Raw genomic sequence first — 17,104 nt, forward strand, 5'->3', positions numbered from 1 at the left:
TCCCGGTGTCCTGCCCCATAGGAGGTCTGTGGCCAGCCCTTCATCTTATGAGTTAGATTTGCAAATACCTGTCTATTGACAGAATGAAGTTCAGTTTTCTCCTATCCTTTCTAAACTGAGGTATGGGCAGAGACTTCGCAAGAGACTTTGCACTTCCACGCATCTCCCCAGTGTACGGGAGTATTATGACAGCTGACAAGCAAGGCAAGTGCATTTACAACGGCAGAGACTATTTTGATTGCAGTTAGAAGTCTGCAGGGAAAAGGTAGTGATCAACTGGGCCAGATTCTGAGGGGGGAAAGTCCTGTATTTGCATAGGAGGGACTGGCTTACATTTTGCTCACAAGAGGAATGAGCAAGCAACTTCTTGGGCCCCACACGATTCCAAACCTTTAACACAGAAGAAGCTCTTAGCAAATACGTTTTATAAAGCCATCCGCTACTGCTTGACCCCGCCTTCCCCCGGAGGAACATGAAAAGTATGCCTCTGCATCAGGAAGAGTTCACTCTTGTATACAAAGAAAAGCTTGAAGTAGACTAATTAGGCATCAGTGTCATTACACTAAAGCTACCTTATATCAGGAACCTCTCTTCCTCTTACCCTTCAATTATCTGTTAAACAGAGCCTGGGGAAACTAGTCTGAAGTCTTTTAATTTCCTTCTCAGTCTCCTCAATTTATTCCTCACCACTCCAGTGCAGCATCCTTTATTGCTCCAGCAACTTTCCCTAGTGCTTGCTCTCAGGTTCTCCTAGCAAAGCTCTTCAGTCCAGACAAAAGCTGGCACAAAACGTTCCAAACATGCGTTGCTTAAGCTACATGTAGTTATTCAGTTATGTGTGACAGACAAACTTTTGGCTTAATAATGTAACATGTCGATGGCAACCATCAGGTTGATATTCTCTTCTCTTCTGAGGCCTTGACTAACCAACTTTAAATCTTAAACTGGTGCTTTCAAATAAGTGTAATTGCATAACACAAAGTATAATTTCTCCAACACAAGCAATCACAAGTAGTAAGCTGTGTAGAAACCCTATTAACGTTTTTGCACTTTCCTTATCTGAGAACATAGTGCAAAACGTCCATGAAACTGCAAAACCTCACTTAACTAGAAGAAGTGCACTGGTACAATAAATATGCAATCATACGTGCCCCAGAAATCTCTCAAGTCATAAGAACACGCTACTGATCCTCCCTTCCTCAACCAGTCAAATCACACCTTTAGACTAGCAATGCTTTTTGCCACAAACCCTTCAGAGAACCAGCCTGTCCATGAGGTACTTCAAAGCCAACAATAGACACTGAGGCAGTTACATACCTTATCTGAGCAGATGAGCCCATAACAAAGACAAGCCTGTATTACTCATTTACATTTCTCACCCACTGCAGCATTTTGGTGAGCTCACCTAAACATAAGAAAGGCCCAACACAGGAGTACTAATGGCACACCAACAGATTGCTGGTATGAAGAACTCTTGCACATTGATGCAGCGGTTCACTATTACTGGGTATCTCTCATTTGAAAACACAAAGTTGTGTTGTTTTCTCTGCAGCATCGAACAAGATACATTACCTATTCCTCTACAGTCCAGCATTTACCAGTCACCCATCCAACCACGCAGTGCTTGAATTGCCCTATTCCACATGGGGTTTGGCTGCTACTTGCCCATACTGCTACAGGGCATGCCCAGCTGGACAGCACCAATTCCTGCAGTGCTTCCAAACTGATCTGGAGCAATGGCTGTCGCTAGCAAAGGGACCTTGAACCGCATTCTGCCAGGGCTGCAAATTGGTCAAACTCAAGACATGGGGCTTGAACATTTCTGCAAACTGCTCTTAAATCTCATTTAAAAGATAAAAGGGAGAATTCTGCAACTGTGCACGCAATGAACCACAGGCAATTCATTAACAAGCCAACTGCACTACTGGCTTATTTTTTTCTAATATAAAGCAGATAATGCACTACCTTTAAGGTATTATGACCACTGAAGTTTCCATTATATTAATAAGTACTCTGAGATTTTATCTGATTGGTATGTCCTCGAATGACTTTTAATGCTGCTTGAGCTGAGTAAATCCTGTTAAGAGACATTTGCTCCTACTCCAAGTCAGACTAGGGCAGTAAATTAAACTTAGCCTGGAGAGGTACTGCTGTCACACAAAAGCAACAGACAGTCACAGAACACTAATCTCTCCAAAAGCAGAGGAAAGCAAGGAAAAGGGTCAAGAAAGTTTGTCCAGAGATTATTCCCTACAAAGAGACAGAGCTTTCAAAGATCTCCAGGTCCTAGAAGAACTTGAGCATACCTCTTTCCATCAGATCAGACTTTGGACACAAGGCATCACGTTCTGCCTCTGGGTGACACTACAGACAATCTGTATTTGCTTTTCTACAGCCTACACAGGTTCAGATCAGAAAAGTACTAATCTCTCAAGATTTCCAAGCAGTAGTCATATATTTGCTCATGATCTAATTGTGTCCCAGTCCATTCTATACAAAGGTAAATTTTCCTATCATCATTATGCTTGGATAAACTGATTTCCAGACTCCTCACATTTCACAGTGGTGTAAATAGAACAAGTTAAAACATTTTACTGAAGTATATGAGTAGACAAATTGTAAAGACACATCTAGATGAACATAAAATCAGGTAGACGTTTTTCCTGATTCTGGTACAGCCAGCATGATGGAAACTACAGGGAGAGGGAAGAAGTGCAGTGGGTTTGAAGGACTGAAATTTGAACAGCGTGTCTTGAAGGAAACTGCTTCAGCTCTAGAAGTTAGGCAGGGGAGAAAAGGGGGGGGGATGTGTTTGGTTCTGTGTGGTTTGGGTTTGGTTTTTATGTTTGTTTTTTTTAAAGAAAGCACACCTTCACTGCTTTTAGTGAGCAGTTGGTCCAAAACTGCACTGCACTGTTTCTACAAGTTGCCTCCTCACAGTATTTGACCAAGAACTGAACATCACTGCTAACTCTAAGAATAAAGCTTTGCACTGCTAAGTTCAGCATCATTCTCTATTGCACAAGCTAACCCATCATATACCCCATTTCACAACTGTAAACATCAAACAAACAACAAAAAAACCCCACCAAACCAAAATCATATATTCATAGCCACTGTAAGTACTGGACATGTTCCAGTCTGAGTTTAATGGATTAGCCTGTTAAACTTTTCAGATTTGATGCATAAGGACTGGTCTAGCTGAAACCCAGCAGGTTACTGTTACATCACGTTTGGCACATCATAGCTCATCCATCAGCACAGAAAACACTCGGAATAATTCAGAGCTTAAATAGTTACTAATAATGTAATTCACAATTTTTTTAATTCTGCATTGTCATATAAAAACTGGACCAGGATACTGAAGAGGTGAAAGTCCAAGCACTGACTTGCATACTGCTTGTTCCCAGCTGTCAATCCTCTAGCATGCACATTTAGCTAGGAAGCTGTGATATGGCATTATTATTAAGGAGCCATCACACCCCTCAGAAATGCTGCTGCCACCACCTTGCATGAAGGCGAAACAAGACCTCTCTAGTGACACTGCCTTAAAACAGGCAGATTATAAAAGTTTAGTCGTTTTACCTGAAACTTGTTTTGTCCTCAACTTATCGGTTCTCCCTCCCCAAGAGCTTAAAAAGTCTTCTCACCTCCTCTTCATGACATGCAGAGGTCTTCCTTTGACTTCAGTATCCCCTCTTGCCATTCCGTATTTTCACTTTCACAAAAGATGCTTCTTGAATAGGCATGTACTTTTCATTAGGGATGGGAGGGAAGTACATTTCTGTGATTCACCAAAGTAAAGTTTGTTCTCGAGTTGTAAATAAAAAACAGAATCATATTAAGGACCTCATGTACCAGCATGCTAGAATGGAATTTAAGATGATGGTAAATTTATTCTGGTAAAGCTCTCCCTTTTGCTGTTTACTCCAAAAACACTCCCTCATCTCTACAAGAAACACTCAACAGGTTGCTCTGATGATTCCACTGACATTTAAGTTGCTTGCTTTCTTATATAATCTTCAAAAATCTTCCATGCCAGAAAACATGCTCAGTGACAGGCATGCAAGCCAACTGAAACCTTTCAGCTTCAGAGCACTAATTCCAACAGTTTTCACTTGCTATCATTTAGAAATATGCAGAAACTAAATCTCTCTGCTCACCACTGCTCTTGTCAACCCTAGCATTCATCTGCAATCCACACAGAAAGGTATCAAAGCAGGATGTCCGAAAATACTCTTCAAGGCTAACATAAGTTTCTCAATTAAAGATTCAGAAAGTGTCTGTGATTTATCATAGAATGGTTTGGGTTGGAAGGGACCTTTAAAGGTCGTCTAGTTCCAACCCCCTGCAACGAGCAGGGACAGCTTCAACTACAACACGTTGCCCAGAGCCCCATCCAATCTGACCTTGAATGTTTCCAGGGATGGAGCATCTACCACCCCTCTGGACAGCCTCCTCCAGTACTTCAACACCCTCATCATAAAAGGTGTCTTCCTTGTATCTAAGTCTGAATCTACCCTCTTTTAGTTTAAAACCAATACCCCTCCTTGTCCTATAGCAACAGGCCATACTAAAAAGTCTGTCCTCAACTTTCTTTTTTTTTTTTTTTAAATATTAAAATATTGGAAGGCCACAACAAGGTCTCCCCAGAGCCTTCTCTTCTCCACACTGAACAACCCCAACTCTGTAAGTCTTTCCTCAAAGCAGAGGTGTTCCAGCCCTCTGATCATATTTGCGGCCCTCCTCCTCACCCGCTCCAACAGGTCCAGGTCTTTCCTTTGATGAGGACTCCAGAGCTGAACGCAGCACTCCAGGTGGGGTCTCACCAGAGTGGAGTAGAGGGGCAGAATCACCTCCCTCAACCCGCCGGCCAGGATTCTTTTGATGCGACCCTGGGTGGCTTTCTGGGCTGTGGGTGCACATTGCCGGCTCACACCCAGCTTTTCATCCACCAGTACCCCAAGTCCTTCTCGGGGCTGCTCTTAACCCGTTCATCTCCCAGCCTGTACTGATACTGGGGGTTGCCCGACCCAGAACAATTTGCAGGAACAAATTATACACTTAATGCAAACAACTTACAGCTCAGAAGCTGATATTAAGCAATGCACCCAGAGAGATGCATTAAGCAAAAAGGTCACCCCTGCTGTTCCAGTCATGCTCTCAAAGCACCGACTGCCTTTCCTGCGGGACTGCTGGACTGTTAAAACCAAGTCTTCAGAACCACAACTCATGGAGAAACATACTGAACAAGTACCCCCATACACACTCCAGCAAAGCCATGAAACTCTTGCTTCTTTACAGAATCACCCTGTACTACCTAACCAACCTAACCAGAGGGCAGTTTGTGCAGCACTGCACATGGTGGCAGGGCCTTGCAACATATGCGGCATCTCTAGCAGCTGTTACCTGCCTTGTGAACTTCTGGGGTTTTCCTCCCTTGATGGGAAACGCCACTAAACAAGTTTATATCGAACAGCAGCACTGGTTGCTGGAACTAAGTAATAAAGGATGCATTTGCAGTGGACACACTTCTCTGAACAAATTAACCGATGGAAACAATGCAGTCCAAAACTGAATTCTGCCCCTATTATTAAATAATCAGAGATTCCTTCAGAAAAGAAAAACACAGTTGACTGAGTATTTAGATATTCACATGAAGAGCAGGAAAGCAGGACTTGTTTGTGTCTAGAAATCAAGATCTTATTCAAAAAAAGACATGCAGCCACTGCATTTTACTTTTCCAAGGAAGTTTACTACTACATCCTGAGTATTCACACTCGTTCTGCTAGACTGAGTAAAGTGCTAAACATGTTTTAGCAAGGCACCAAACCCAGAAAGGACCATTATTTAGACTGAGCTGCAGCCCTGGCAGAGCATCAAGATCAGTAGACAAAACTCAAGGAGCAGTTCACAAGATAGACAGGTCTCACCACTGTACCTCAGCATTTGCTAGACATGCATTAAGAAATACAAATGTACTTCAGAAAAGACTAGTATTTAACACTGATTCCTAAAAACAGTTATTTGAATGGTAGCAGGGACTGTTTATTCCTTCCTCAGTCTTCAGATGAGGAGGTTTAACATGGGTGTCCTGAAGACACCTTCACTGCAGTTAAGTATTGCTTTATTGGAGAAAAAAGCAGTAAAGCTTTAAAGTCTTCCCCTCCTTCCAAATTACTGCACTTAAATCATACAACAGCAGTAGCCAGCTAGAAGCCACACTAGAGTTCTCAGCAGTTAAGCTACATAAATCAAAGGCCAACTTCTATGGAGCACTGGATCCCCACACACACATCCTTAACTTGGGTTTGGGGTGTGCGTCCCCAGCCCAAGCTTTGGGCTGAGGTCCCCACACATCCTGGAGCAGGAGCTGGTGGGAAAGATAGAATGCAGGGGTCCAAACATGGCCCAGGGCCTGGGAGACGTACAACGCCAGATCCATGCTGTGCTCAGTAAGATCAGGGATGAGCAACTGCTTGGCAGGCAGCAGCACAACCCCAGCTTGCCATTTCAGACTCATCACCCACCCTTCTTCAGATGTCCAGACAAATTATCTCTGCAGTAACATCTGCTCCCTGTTCCTTCAAGTGCCTCTGGAGGTAGTGACAGACCACATGCCAACACTCTGCATATGGCAGGTGGACACATCCAGGATGCATCCCTTGCTCAAGGATCCGTACATTACCTACTCCGGGCACTATAGCTGCGCAGCACCTGAAGAGTCTGCTCAGGCAGCAGACACAAAGGGCTGTCACAGTCCAAAAGACAAGAAGGTAAAACAAATACCTGCTAGGCAAGCACCAGAGCAGTCCTGGGAGAAGAGAAAGACTCACTGCAGGTCTATCCTTTTACTCAAGATCAAGTGTCCTCTCGAAAAAAGGGTTTGGAGCCCAGCGTTGCAAGCAGCTTGTCAAGGAGATGAAACACACAGCATGAACGGTGCCTTTAAGAGCTCATGGCTCCAAGCAAAGCACATTGCAGTAAAATGGCCTGTTTTCCTTCTGCCAAGACAGTGACATGTGGCAAAAGGAAAGTCAATATTTAAATAAGGCTCCTTCCCCACCCAGTGCACTAGGCTGGTACTACTCCTGATGCTCCTCATCCCTGAGCACACATCAGCTGCTCAGCAAGCCTCTTTAGAGACTGCCTAGCACAGATTCGAGTGGTTTTATGGAAACAGCATGCAGTAGCGTGTGATCCACTCATGCAGACTGAAGCCTGTCTATGTTCAGGCATAAAACTAAGCTTCGCAAACAGTAATCAAAGCCCACAGAAGAGTCAGCGGTCTAGTTAAAAACAGCAATTGATTTGGGGGCTTCTGCTCTGCCTTCAGCCTGCTTCTCGAAACTCCTCAGATGCAGGCAAAACACTTTTGAACTGTACTGAAGGGATTTGTCTTCTACAGACCAATACAGTGACTAGAGACCAAGATGCACTTCAGCCAGTGCAAGCTGTGCCCATTTCATACCCCTGACCCTTCTTTTTGGTTGGTCCTACCTATAGGACAGCTTCTTTAAAGATGCTTATAGGAAAGTCCTTGTACAGCTCCATTCTCGGAAGCCTGTGTGAGGAAAAGCAGGCGACATATCAGGACCCTAAACTACTCTGCAGAGACTACAGGGGACCAGAAGATGCAAGTTTATAGAAATGGCCTTCTTCAAACACAGCCCTTCCTACCAGCGGCTGCAGATGTCCACTATTATATGAGTATTCCCAGGGACTGGATTGCTGTAGAGCACTGCAACGATCATCAGACACTGATAACTCCTTTCGTTTAAATTCTGCTATCCTAATCAAGTTAATCAACTTTCTAATGCCATGATGTGATATATGTTTAGGCAGAGAACAGCCAAAGAGAGAGGAATGATAGGATTGCTTTTTGCTTATCTTGGGACTCCTGCTAGCAGTTTAATTAAAGTACTTTTTTCTAAAGTAAACAAAGCAAAACAGGCATGAGCAACACCCCCAGGGTGCACAGCTGAAACAGTTTTACCATGCTAAAGAGCAGCTAAGAAGCATTACTCACAAAGCTTCTTTTTCACCTTTTACTTTTTTTCTCATGAACTGAGATCACTGCCAAGCATGGGCTCTGATCCTAGCAAAGCACAGGGGACGCACCTGACTAAAAACAATTACTCCAGCCCAGGCTGCCTCCCTTGGCACATCTTTTCATCTATATCCTGGGCTCAGGGGGCTCATGAAACTCCACTCCCCTCTAACTGCTAGAGAAAGGAAAGCAAAACAGGAAAAAAAAATGCTGCTCTGCCTCTGCTAGCCTCTCCCACCACCCCCAACAAGCTACAGATGCTGACCAGACTCTTTGTTACCCCACAATACCATATTGCCAATCACTAGGAAGAGGCCATAAGCTTTGAACCAAGTTTACAAGGCCTCAGGACCAGAGGTTTGTCAGCTTTACTCTGTCTGAACTATTCTTGACTTGCCTGCAGCTTTGTTTTACTTGGTGCACCTCAGAAAGTAGAACATGGGATGTGACAAAGGCATGGTATAAGTAACAGGGCACAGGGTCAACACTGGTGACCTTACAGCTATAAGAAAGTAATCAATTAGCAATGGAGATCTGCAGCTGAACAAAACTATTTTAGAGGTAACAAAGACAGCAAAGAAATAACATCTAACATTACATTTAAAGGCACTTTCTATAGTAGATCTGGATGCAACATGGAGCTTACAGGACAATAAAAGAAAGAGCAAATGTGTAAAAAGCAAATGTGAAAGAGGTACCCCAGTGGATCATACAGTGAGGAAGAAGCAGCCATAAACATCCTGTTCTTCCCAGCAAAGTAGTGACAACACTGACAACTTGCTATAATACACCAAAATGTTGCTACCAGCCTCAGTGGCCATGAGAATAACACCAGGAAAAGGTGTAAAAACTAAGTGCATACAACATTACCTTTATTATTACCAAGACTTCATCTGCATAGTCTTTATCCATAGCAAGAGCTAAACTAATAATCATTCTTGAATTAGATTGCTAAAATTCCAGTTACACAAACAATAAATTATTGGCTTTATACACACACACACACACAAAAAGCATGCTTCCTCTCTGCCTATGAAGTTTTTAAGCATAGCACACACTTTTGTGCTGCGGGTAGGCTACAAGCAGGAGGGGGGCAGTTCAGAAGCCTATCGCTCTAATCCAGGTGTGGCACAGCATGTTCCTACAGACCTCAGCTCTGCAGAAACTGAGTGTCCCAGGGTCAGCTAAGACAGGGAACACGTTTGCTGCAGCACTCCACTGTCAGTGAGAATCCAGGACATTTATTGCTCTGCTCTCACACTCTACAATAGAGAAGTCTGCTTGTGAAATAGGAAAGCTGCCTCTTTCAGTGACAGCATTCACACCACAATAGTAGTACTGGTTTCTTGCTAGATAGCTTCAATCTACCCCCTTTCTGTTCGGAAGCAAGTAACAGCACAATAAGCATTTTTCCACACACCACCATTCACTGGCAGCCAGTGTCCCCTCCACTGCACCGTTCCCCTGCCAGGACAATGGCTGCAGACTCATGCAGACAACTGCCACCACTTGTAGTTGCAATAGCAGAAAAATCTGTCTACACCTCTGCAAGAGAGAAGTGTTTTCACAGCAGGGCACCAGTATTCAGCAGTATTCAGTTACCCTAGCTCGTGGTACCACTCCCAAACTGCCAAAGTCAACACACTGCTGCATGTTCTTTCACCTCCCTTCACCCCAGGCTGAGGAGGAAGACGAGCAAGAGCAAGAGGAAATAGCAGAAGTGACACTGAACCTTCAGGAGAGATCCAGATTACAAAGTTATGTGCAGCTGGTCTGTTACTGCAGCCCTTTTCAAAAGAGAAGGCTTGTGGTTGAAAGCCTGCCCTCCAATACAAAGTTTTTGAGTGAAGGCTCCTAATCTTTCTGGCTAATACACACTCAGATACAAGGGACTTTGAAGATGCTTGTTACCTTTAACAGCAGAGAAAGCTGTCCCTCTGGAGTCTTAAATTGAAGCTGACACAGAGTGACAGTTTTGGCTGAACAAGAGCATTTCAATTTAGTGCTTAATCTCACTTAATGCTTGCTTTCCCTTTCAGGCACCCTTTGTTTGATATTTTTCTGCTTATTCACTGCAGGATATTAAAAGGACAAGGGTAAACACCTCCCTTCCTCCATCCAGCAAATCTGAAAACAGAAGTGCCCATATTGCAAAGACTTCAGTGTGGTCATCATCATCGTACCTGGAGGTGAGCTTCTCTTAAAAACATGAAAATCCCCATACACATCAGATATCTGCTGCACAGGGTTCAGCAACCTACACTGTTGCTCTTTTCTATTAAACTAAAGATGAAGTTTTTTGGGTTTGTTGGTTTTTTTTCTTTTGAAAGCTGGTCAAGCAAACATTGGCTTTCAAGAAGACTCCCTGTACTGGATCTGCTGCCATGGAAACATCACTTTAAGAGATACAGCTGATATCCTCCCTTACCTGCAGTAATGTCCAGCACCCTCAGAAATCAGCAATCCACAAACTGCTCCCTGATTTTATGTCGCAAATTAGTCTCCTGACTTAACACAAGACTTCTTGGTGCTGGCTGAGGGGTTCTCTCCCCATGAAAATTGTCCAGACCCCTTCCTATCAAAGGAGCAAATTGTTGTGACTGAAGAGGACAAAGCCTACCCAACACCCCAGTCTTTACAGCACTCAAGGCAGCCAAAGCAGCTTTTGGGGTGCCCTCACCCAGCATGGTCAGCATGTGACACAAACCATCAGAAGCCCCTACATGTGTTTCCCCATCACCCCGCTCCTCCCAGGACTACGCTAAATCTGGCTCATGAAGCAGAGGCTGTTAGTCAAGGGGTACTGTATTTAGCAACTGTAGAAGCCAAGAAAAAAAGAAATGCATGTACAAGATAGACAGGAGCAAGATGATGAATAGAAATAAAATTCCCAAGGCAGACTAGTGAAGTACGTGGTTACTGCCAGCCCCTCCAGATGGAAAGGGCTGTGCTCAGAAGTCTCCAGGCACAGCTGAAAGCAGTTCAATAGCACTCATACCCAGGCCAGCTTCAGGAGAGGTGTTAACAGATGGCAGCCAACTTCAGCCATAAAAATCAGCTGTTCCCACTTCACCCACAAAGCACCCAGATCAAGCAGAGCAAGGCACTTGCCCAGGCTGCACCAGCACAGTTCTTAAACCAGAGCCAAGGCACAGTGCTTTGTTTTAAGCCAGCAAGGTCAGACCCAGCCTCCAAGGTCTCCCATTGCTTAGATGGTTGTTTGCAGTGGGTGAAAGGGGAACATAGGGGCTGTTCCACAGGGCTTCAAAGTGTGGGAAACTGGAACAAGCACGACTTGCATCAATTTCATGTCATTGGGATTTTAAAAGCCCTGAGCAGTTACAGCTTGGCCTCATCAGAGGATCAAAGGAAGCAGATCCTTAGATAAGCCTTCCCTACCCCAAAAGGTCTGAAAGCAGCCTTTACTCTAGCTGGGTGAAGGATTGTCTTGACTGCATGTGACAGCACCGGTTATAGGGAACCGGGACAGAAGATCCACACATGCCACAAGCAACAGATTCTTTCCACTGCTGGAAGGCTGGGCAGGCTCCCTCCTCCACCTCTTCCTGAAGTGTGTTTGCGAGCATGAATGAAGAGTTTAAGCTATGTTTCAATGCCCAAGCACTGGAGAGGGCAGGAACAGCTGACACTGCTCTAGCCTCCAGCTGCCCACCCCACGCCATTCCAGCACCTCATTCATGCACCAGCTGATGGGGGAGGATAGCAATGCCAGTAACACCACCCTATCAAGCCAGGGCCCTCAGCCTGAGTTAGAACAAGACTCTCCCGCCCACACCCCCAGAATTTTACATGCAAGAGAGGGGAAGACTTGCTGCTGATCAAGGGACTTCTGATGTAACTGTTCTATTTTTTTCCTCTTTCAAGTCACTGCTACAGACACTCAGTTCAGTGAAATCATTCTTTGCAGGTCCGACAACAGCTGTCCACTTGTATTTACTTACAAGTGCTTGATTTCACAATTGTACATTAAGGAAAAAACAATTCTTATCTACAGTACTGCAAGTACCTAGTGATAAAGAAAACAAATAAAGCTGTAGAAAAAGGTGCAGCTTCACCCATTAGAACAATGGGGGAAGTCTTGTCCTACTGCCTGCAACAAGTAATTTCTACACAACGGGAGCATTAAAGTTCATTTTGTCAGCAGAAATGCAAGTCAAGGCTCTAGGAAAAGAAATGCTTACATACTCTCTCAAACAATCATGTGTAGTGTTTTGGGACTCTTAAGTCCCACAAAGCCAGAAGATTTTGAAAGACGCTGGATTACATAAGCAAAGAGCTGCTGAAGCTTAAGAGGAATCCCCTAAATGCAGTATGACTAGATAACTGTTTGTGCTATGCTGCATGTCTTCATGGGACTGCTCAGTGGCACCATCTCCCTATTCAGAACACATCAGCACACTGCTTCTACTGTTGGGGCAGCTTCGTCCTTATTTCTCCAGTGAGTGATGAACTGTACCAGTGCTAACAGTAATAGCGGCGGCAAGCCAGAGAGAAACTCTTTTTGCAAGCAAAACCAGGTATACTAGTGGGGGTGGGGGTGTGTTAGTTTGGTTTTCTTTTTTTTTTTTTTTTTTTGGGGGGGGGGGGGGGGGGCGGTGGGCGCAGCAGGGGTGGGAAGCCAGAATCTTTGTGAAAACAGAAAACACACCTGCAGTTATTTGTCCATTCTGCAACCGAGTCCACACAGTGGAAGACCAGATTTACATGTCTTTGCTGAAAACAAAGACACTTCGAATGAAAAATTGCTCAGTGGTTCTGATGCTGATGATAGTAGGCTAGTAACAACTATTTAAGGAATGCTGCTGTACCTGACCACTCACGAGAGAGTGAAGACTTAAACACATTATACACCTATAGCATTAGCCTTGTCTAGTTTGGCTGCAGTCTTAACTTATAATCTAGATTTTCTTCCCACCTCCTAACTTTAGCTATCTGAGAAAGCTGTCATCATAACAATGGAAAGTAAAACCTCTGACTCACACTTTTAAACAAATTAATTTCTGGTTAGAGGCAGCAATCCAGGATGTTTAAGCCAGCCCCAGAGACAGGACCTGGCAGCCTGGATTTTAGCCATGTACATGGCTTTGGTATGTAATACCATCTCATCAAGCACAATTTCCAATACAAGTACTACAGGGAAATGGGTTAAATAGCAGGGTATTAGAAGCCATTAGTTGAACAGGCACAAGTGTGTTGGCTATTCTAGATTTTCCTGCTGTACCCACAGGTCTCCACCTCATCCAAAAAGGCAATAGAGGAAGAAGGTGTTGCACCATGTTTGCTCCATAACAGTCACGTCACACTACATACACTATTCTGATACACAGCCTGAGGTGTGGTTCCCTCTTAATACAAAGCAGTATTTATATAAAAATTAGTTCAACAGCAAAACAAGCCTCTAGAAAGTGTCGGCATTGTCACTAAAGCTTTTCAGAAGATCACAGTATTTTACTTTCCTTTTCCAATAGAAGCTGTTCAAAACCGAGCCTGCAGTTGCAGTAACAGTGTTCGCCTTTTAATAGGCTCAAATACAAAGAACAAACTTCAAGAAAAACACTGAAATCTGTTAACGCTCCTGCAATTGGAATTAAAATACAGATCAAACCGACAGCTGTGCTGTTTTCTGGCTGAACGGTTCTGTTTGTCAGTCCCTAAGAACAGGGTTTGGGGATTTGGTTTGGTTGGCTTTTTCTGTTGCTGGTTTGAGGTGTGTTGTTTTTTTTTAATTTATATATATTGATGGTAGACACAGGACTTCAGAATGGTTGAAGGAATCACCCTGAGGAGGTTCAGCCCCTCACCAGATTATCTTTTGCTCTGGCAAAGATAACTTGCCCTTTTTTCTTATATAGAGAAAGACAGAAGTAATTGATAATTGTACAAGTGTACTACAGCTGCCTCAAAGCACTTAAAACAAAAGCATGGACAGCTCGAGGCTGCTGCCTGAAGCAGCTCACCTGGCAGAGCAGAAAGCTGGACCACACAGAGTCAGGGGTTCCAGCACCTTGTATGCCTCCAACACCACTGCCGCTGCGAGTGAACACCTCCTACCACCCTAAGCATGCTCAGTGGGAAAATGCTGAACGCAATCAGTCCAAGGGTGCGGATGCCTAGCCGGGCCGAGCAGCCCTACCAGCTTACTCGAACAAAGTAGCTCGTTGACCCCAGCCAGCCTTGCTTCGTCCGGTGGAAAGCAGCCGGTGTCTAGTTCAGTACTACACCCTACAAAAGACTCCCGGTGGATACACAGATCGGTAGGACATACGTCATACACTTTTGTGGGAAAAGCTTTTACAGCCAGAGATCCTGCTTGGCCCACATTCAGGTCAGCCCTCATCAAGGCACCAACTACTCTCTCAGGCTGCAGCCCCAAGGTCAGGGTTTTAAATAAACCATGAAGTTTAGGAGCGCGCTGCCACCGCGGGGGCCAGGACAGCAGCCGCCCCCAGCACGAGGGCGCCGGCCCAGCACCGTCGCCTGCCGCGCCGACGGGGCCACACAGGCGGCCGCCCGCCCGAGGTGCCACCCCGGCCACGCTCGGCAGCTGGGGGGTGGGGGGGCGGGGGGGGCTGCCGAAACGGCCACGCCAGCTGCTGAGCAGCCCTGACACGCAGGGAATTCGGAGGGAGCAAACCCTACCAACAGTGCTGGTTAATCAAAAGTCGCACGCTCGTAAAACGAAAGCGGTCCGCCCTTACTCCAGAGGGAAAACAAAGTTTATTCTCCTCCCCAACCCCGGTGGAAGAGTCGGGGTTTACCGCCCGCGGCCCGGCGGCACCGCCGGCGGAGGCGGGGTGGCCGCAGCCGCCCCGTGCTCCGCCGCCCGCCCGGCACGAAGCTAGCACCCGCCCCCGGTTCCGCATTTCCCGAGCCGACGGCGTGACTGCAGGCGCAGCCCCGCCACAGGCCGGGGACCCTCTCCGGCACCGACCCCGGGCTCCAGCGCAGCTCCCTCAGCCGGGCGCGCTCAGCTCCTGCGGGGGACCCAAGCCCGCCACGGGAGTTACCCCGGGGGTGCCTTCAGCCCCTCGCCCAGCCCCGGGGCGCGGAGGGCTACACGGGCCGCGCCGGGCCCGCCGCCGGCTGGCGGGGCTGGGCAGGGCAAGGCGGGGCAGGTCCGGGCCGAGCGTGCCCCTGGCAGAAGGGCTGCGAGAGGAGCCCCCGTCCCCCCCCCGCCGCACGGCAGCGCCAGGCACCGCCACCCGCCGCGCAGAGCTGCCGGAGGCGCGGCGGCAGCCCCCCGCCACTCTACCTTGGTCCCTCGGGGGCTCCATGGCGGCCCCGGCGCCGGCCCCAGCTCGCCTCAGCCCGGCTCGGCAGCCGCCGCCTCCCCCCGCCCGCCGCTGGTTGGCAGCGGAGGCGCCGCCCGTGCTCGCGGGGGCGGGGCGCGCCTCAGACTGACGTGCGGCGGCCCCGCCCCGCCCAGGTGAGGGCGGCCGGGCAGTGCCGGGGGCTCAGCCCCGCAGCCGGGGCGTGGCGGGGCGTGGCGGGGCGGGGCCAGCCCCCACCCGGCCCCGGGCCCGCAGCCGCTGCCGCCTGGCCCGGCGAGCCTGTAGTGTATCGGGTCCTCGCATCAGGCGCCCGCAGCGCTTTCAGTCCGGTACCGGGCGCCCTAAACCTGGGCTTCGGGGCCTGCCCCAGCGCAGCCAGCGTCTCTGCGGCCGCAGGGCTCCCCCTCGGTCACGCCGCTGCAGCTTTCACTGCGGGGAGGCGCCTGGCTCTCGGCAGCGTTGCTGCCCCTCGCTGCAACCAGCGCGACGCTGCCGTTTGCGTTTGCTGGCCCGGCTCTGCAGGGGCTGAGGAGCGACCCGAACAACCTGCTGCCGTAACGCGCTCGGGGAGGCTGCGCCCCGGAGACACCAGCCGTGCCGCCGTGCGGGCCGCGCTGCCGGCCCCGCTCCCTCCGCCGTGCGCTGGCACCCTCACCGGTGGCGCGGCGCTACGGGAAATAACCCCTGCGGGACTCCCGAGCACCTACACCGTGCAAGCCAACGCGTGGTGGCCGGGTTAAACAGACTTGTAACAGCTGAAGAGAAACCCAGCAACTGTCCTAGCTGCAATCTGAGCTCTTTCTACTAAAATAACATTAAGTGCAGAAAAGTTTGCATTACATAGTTTGCCCAGCAGGCTGCTTTACAAGACTACCGAGAATACTAAGCTACCAAATAGATCTTTTTACTCCACCTTTTCAAATCCCCGGCCTTGACATCTATGGGTTTGATTGTTCCAACAGATCAATGTTTGCACAGAACAAGCGGCAAGGCCTCCGCAGCATGGGGCTGTGTGAATGGCTAAATTGTCACCAGCGGCCAGCATGCGCGGTCACATGCCAGAGCAGAGCACAATAGAGAGTCAGGAGGTGCCAACTCAGGATGTCCTTGCTTTGGATAACAAACAGCAGCAGCAAATCCAGGTATTTTTCAATCGACAAGGCATCTGTGGAACATGAGATCTGGTAGGGAAAAGAACGCTTGCTTATATTCTAGGATCTGCACAGCTGCAGCAGGAGGTTGTGTTGATGGTGCCATAAAAATAACAAGTAGACCAAAATATATCCCTACATGTTTATAACTTGTTTCATCTTGTAGCACAGAAATTAATTTGCTTATACATACGATTCTCACCACAAGCTCATCCCACACATCTGTTTTATGACTTTCAAAAAATAAACTCAAATGGATATTTGAGATGGTACATTTACCTTTTTATTTTTAAAGAAAATAATAGATTTTTTCCCACACTACTCCAGCTGAAGTCCCAAGGTTCCCCACTGAGAAGCTGATATGTGATACATGATTTGTAATCACAGTGGAAGAATATCAACAGCATTAAAATTTGCCCTCCTTTGCAGCTACTTCACACTAGCAGCAGCAGCCCTGGCAGTGCTGAAATGCCTGTCAGGAACCAACCTGTGGAGCTGTGAAACTGCTAGCATCACATTGCTTCTTTTAGGGGCAGGGGTATTTCACCAGCACATCCCAAAAAGCAAGAGCTAGTGATCAGGTATTACCTGGAGAGCTGATTTAGTGCCCT

At 47.2% G+C, this 17,104-nt stretch overlaps 1 protein-coding gene across 1 annotated transcript in view; it reads right to left on the reverse strand.

Annotated features, from left to right (window-relative positions):
• TPD52 (tumor protein D52) overlaps nucleotides 1-15,457 on the reverse strand; it is a 128,103-nt gene extending 112,646 nt beyond the window's left edge. The window contains exon 1 of the mRNA XM_040588591.1: nucleotides 15,324-15,457. Within this exon, the coding sequence (XP_040444525.1) occupies nucleotides 15,324-15,345 (22 nt within the window). The 5' untranslated portion in view covers nucleotides 15,346-15,457. The remainder of the gene's footprint in view (nucleotides 1-15,323) is intronic.
• Nucleotides 15,458-17,104: the final 1,647 nt, after the last annotated feature.

The sequence above is a fragment of the Falco naumanni genome, chromosome 3 (genome assembly GCF_017639655.2).
Source record: "Falco naumanni isolate bFalNau1 chromosome 3, bFalNau1.pat, whole genome shotgun sequence".
NCBI classification, from domain to species: domain Eukaryota; kingdom Metazoa; phylum Chordata; class Aves; order Falconiformes; family Falconidae; genus Falco; species Falco naumanni.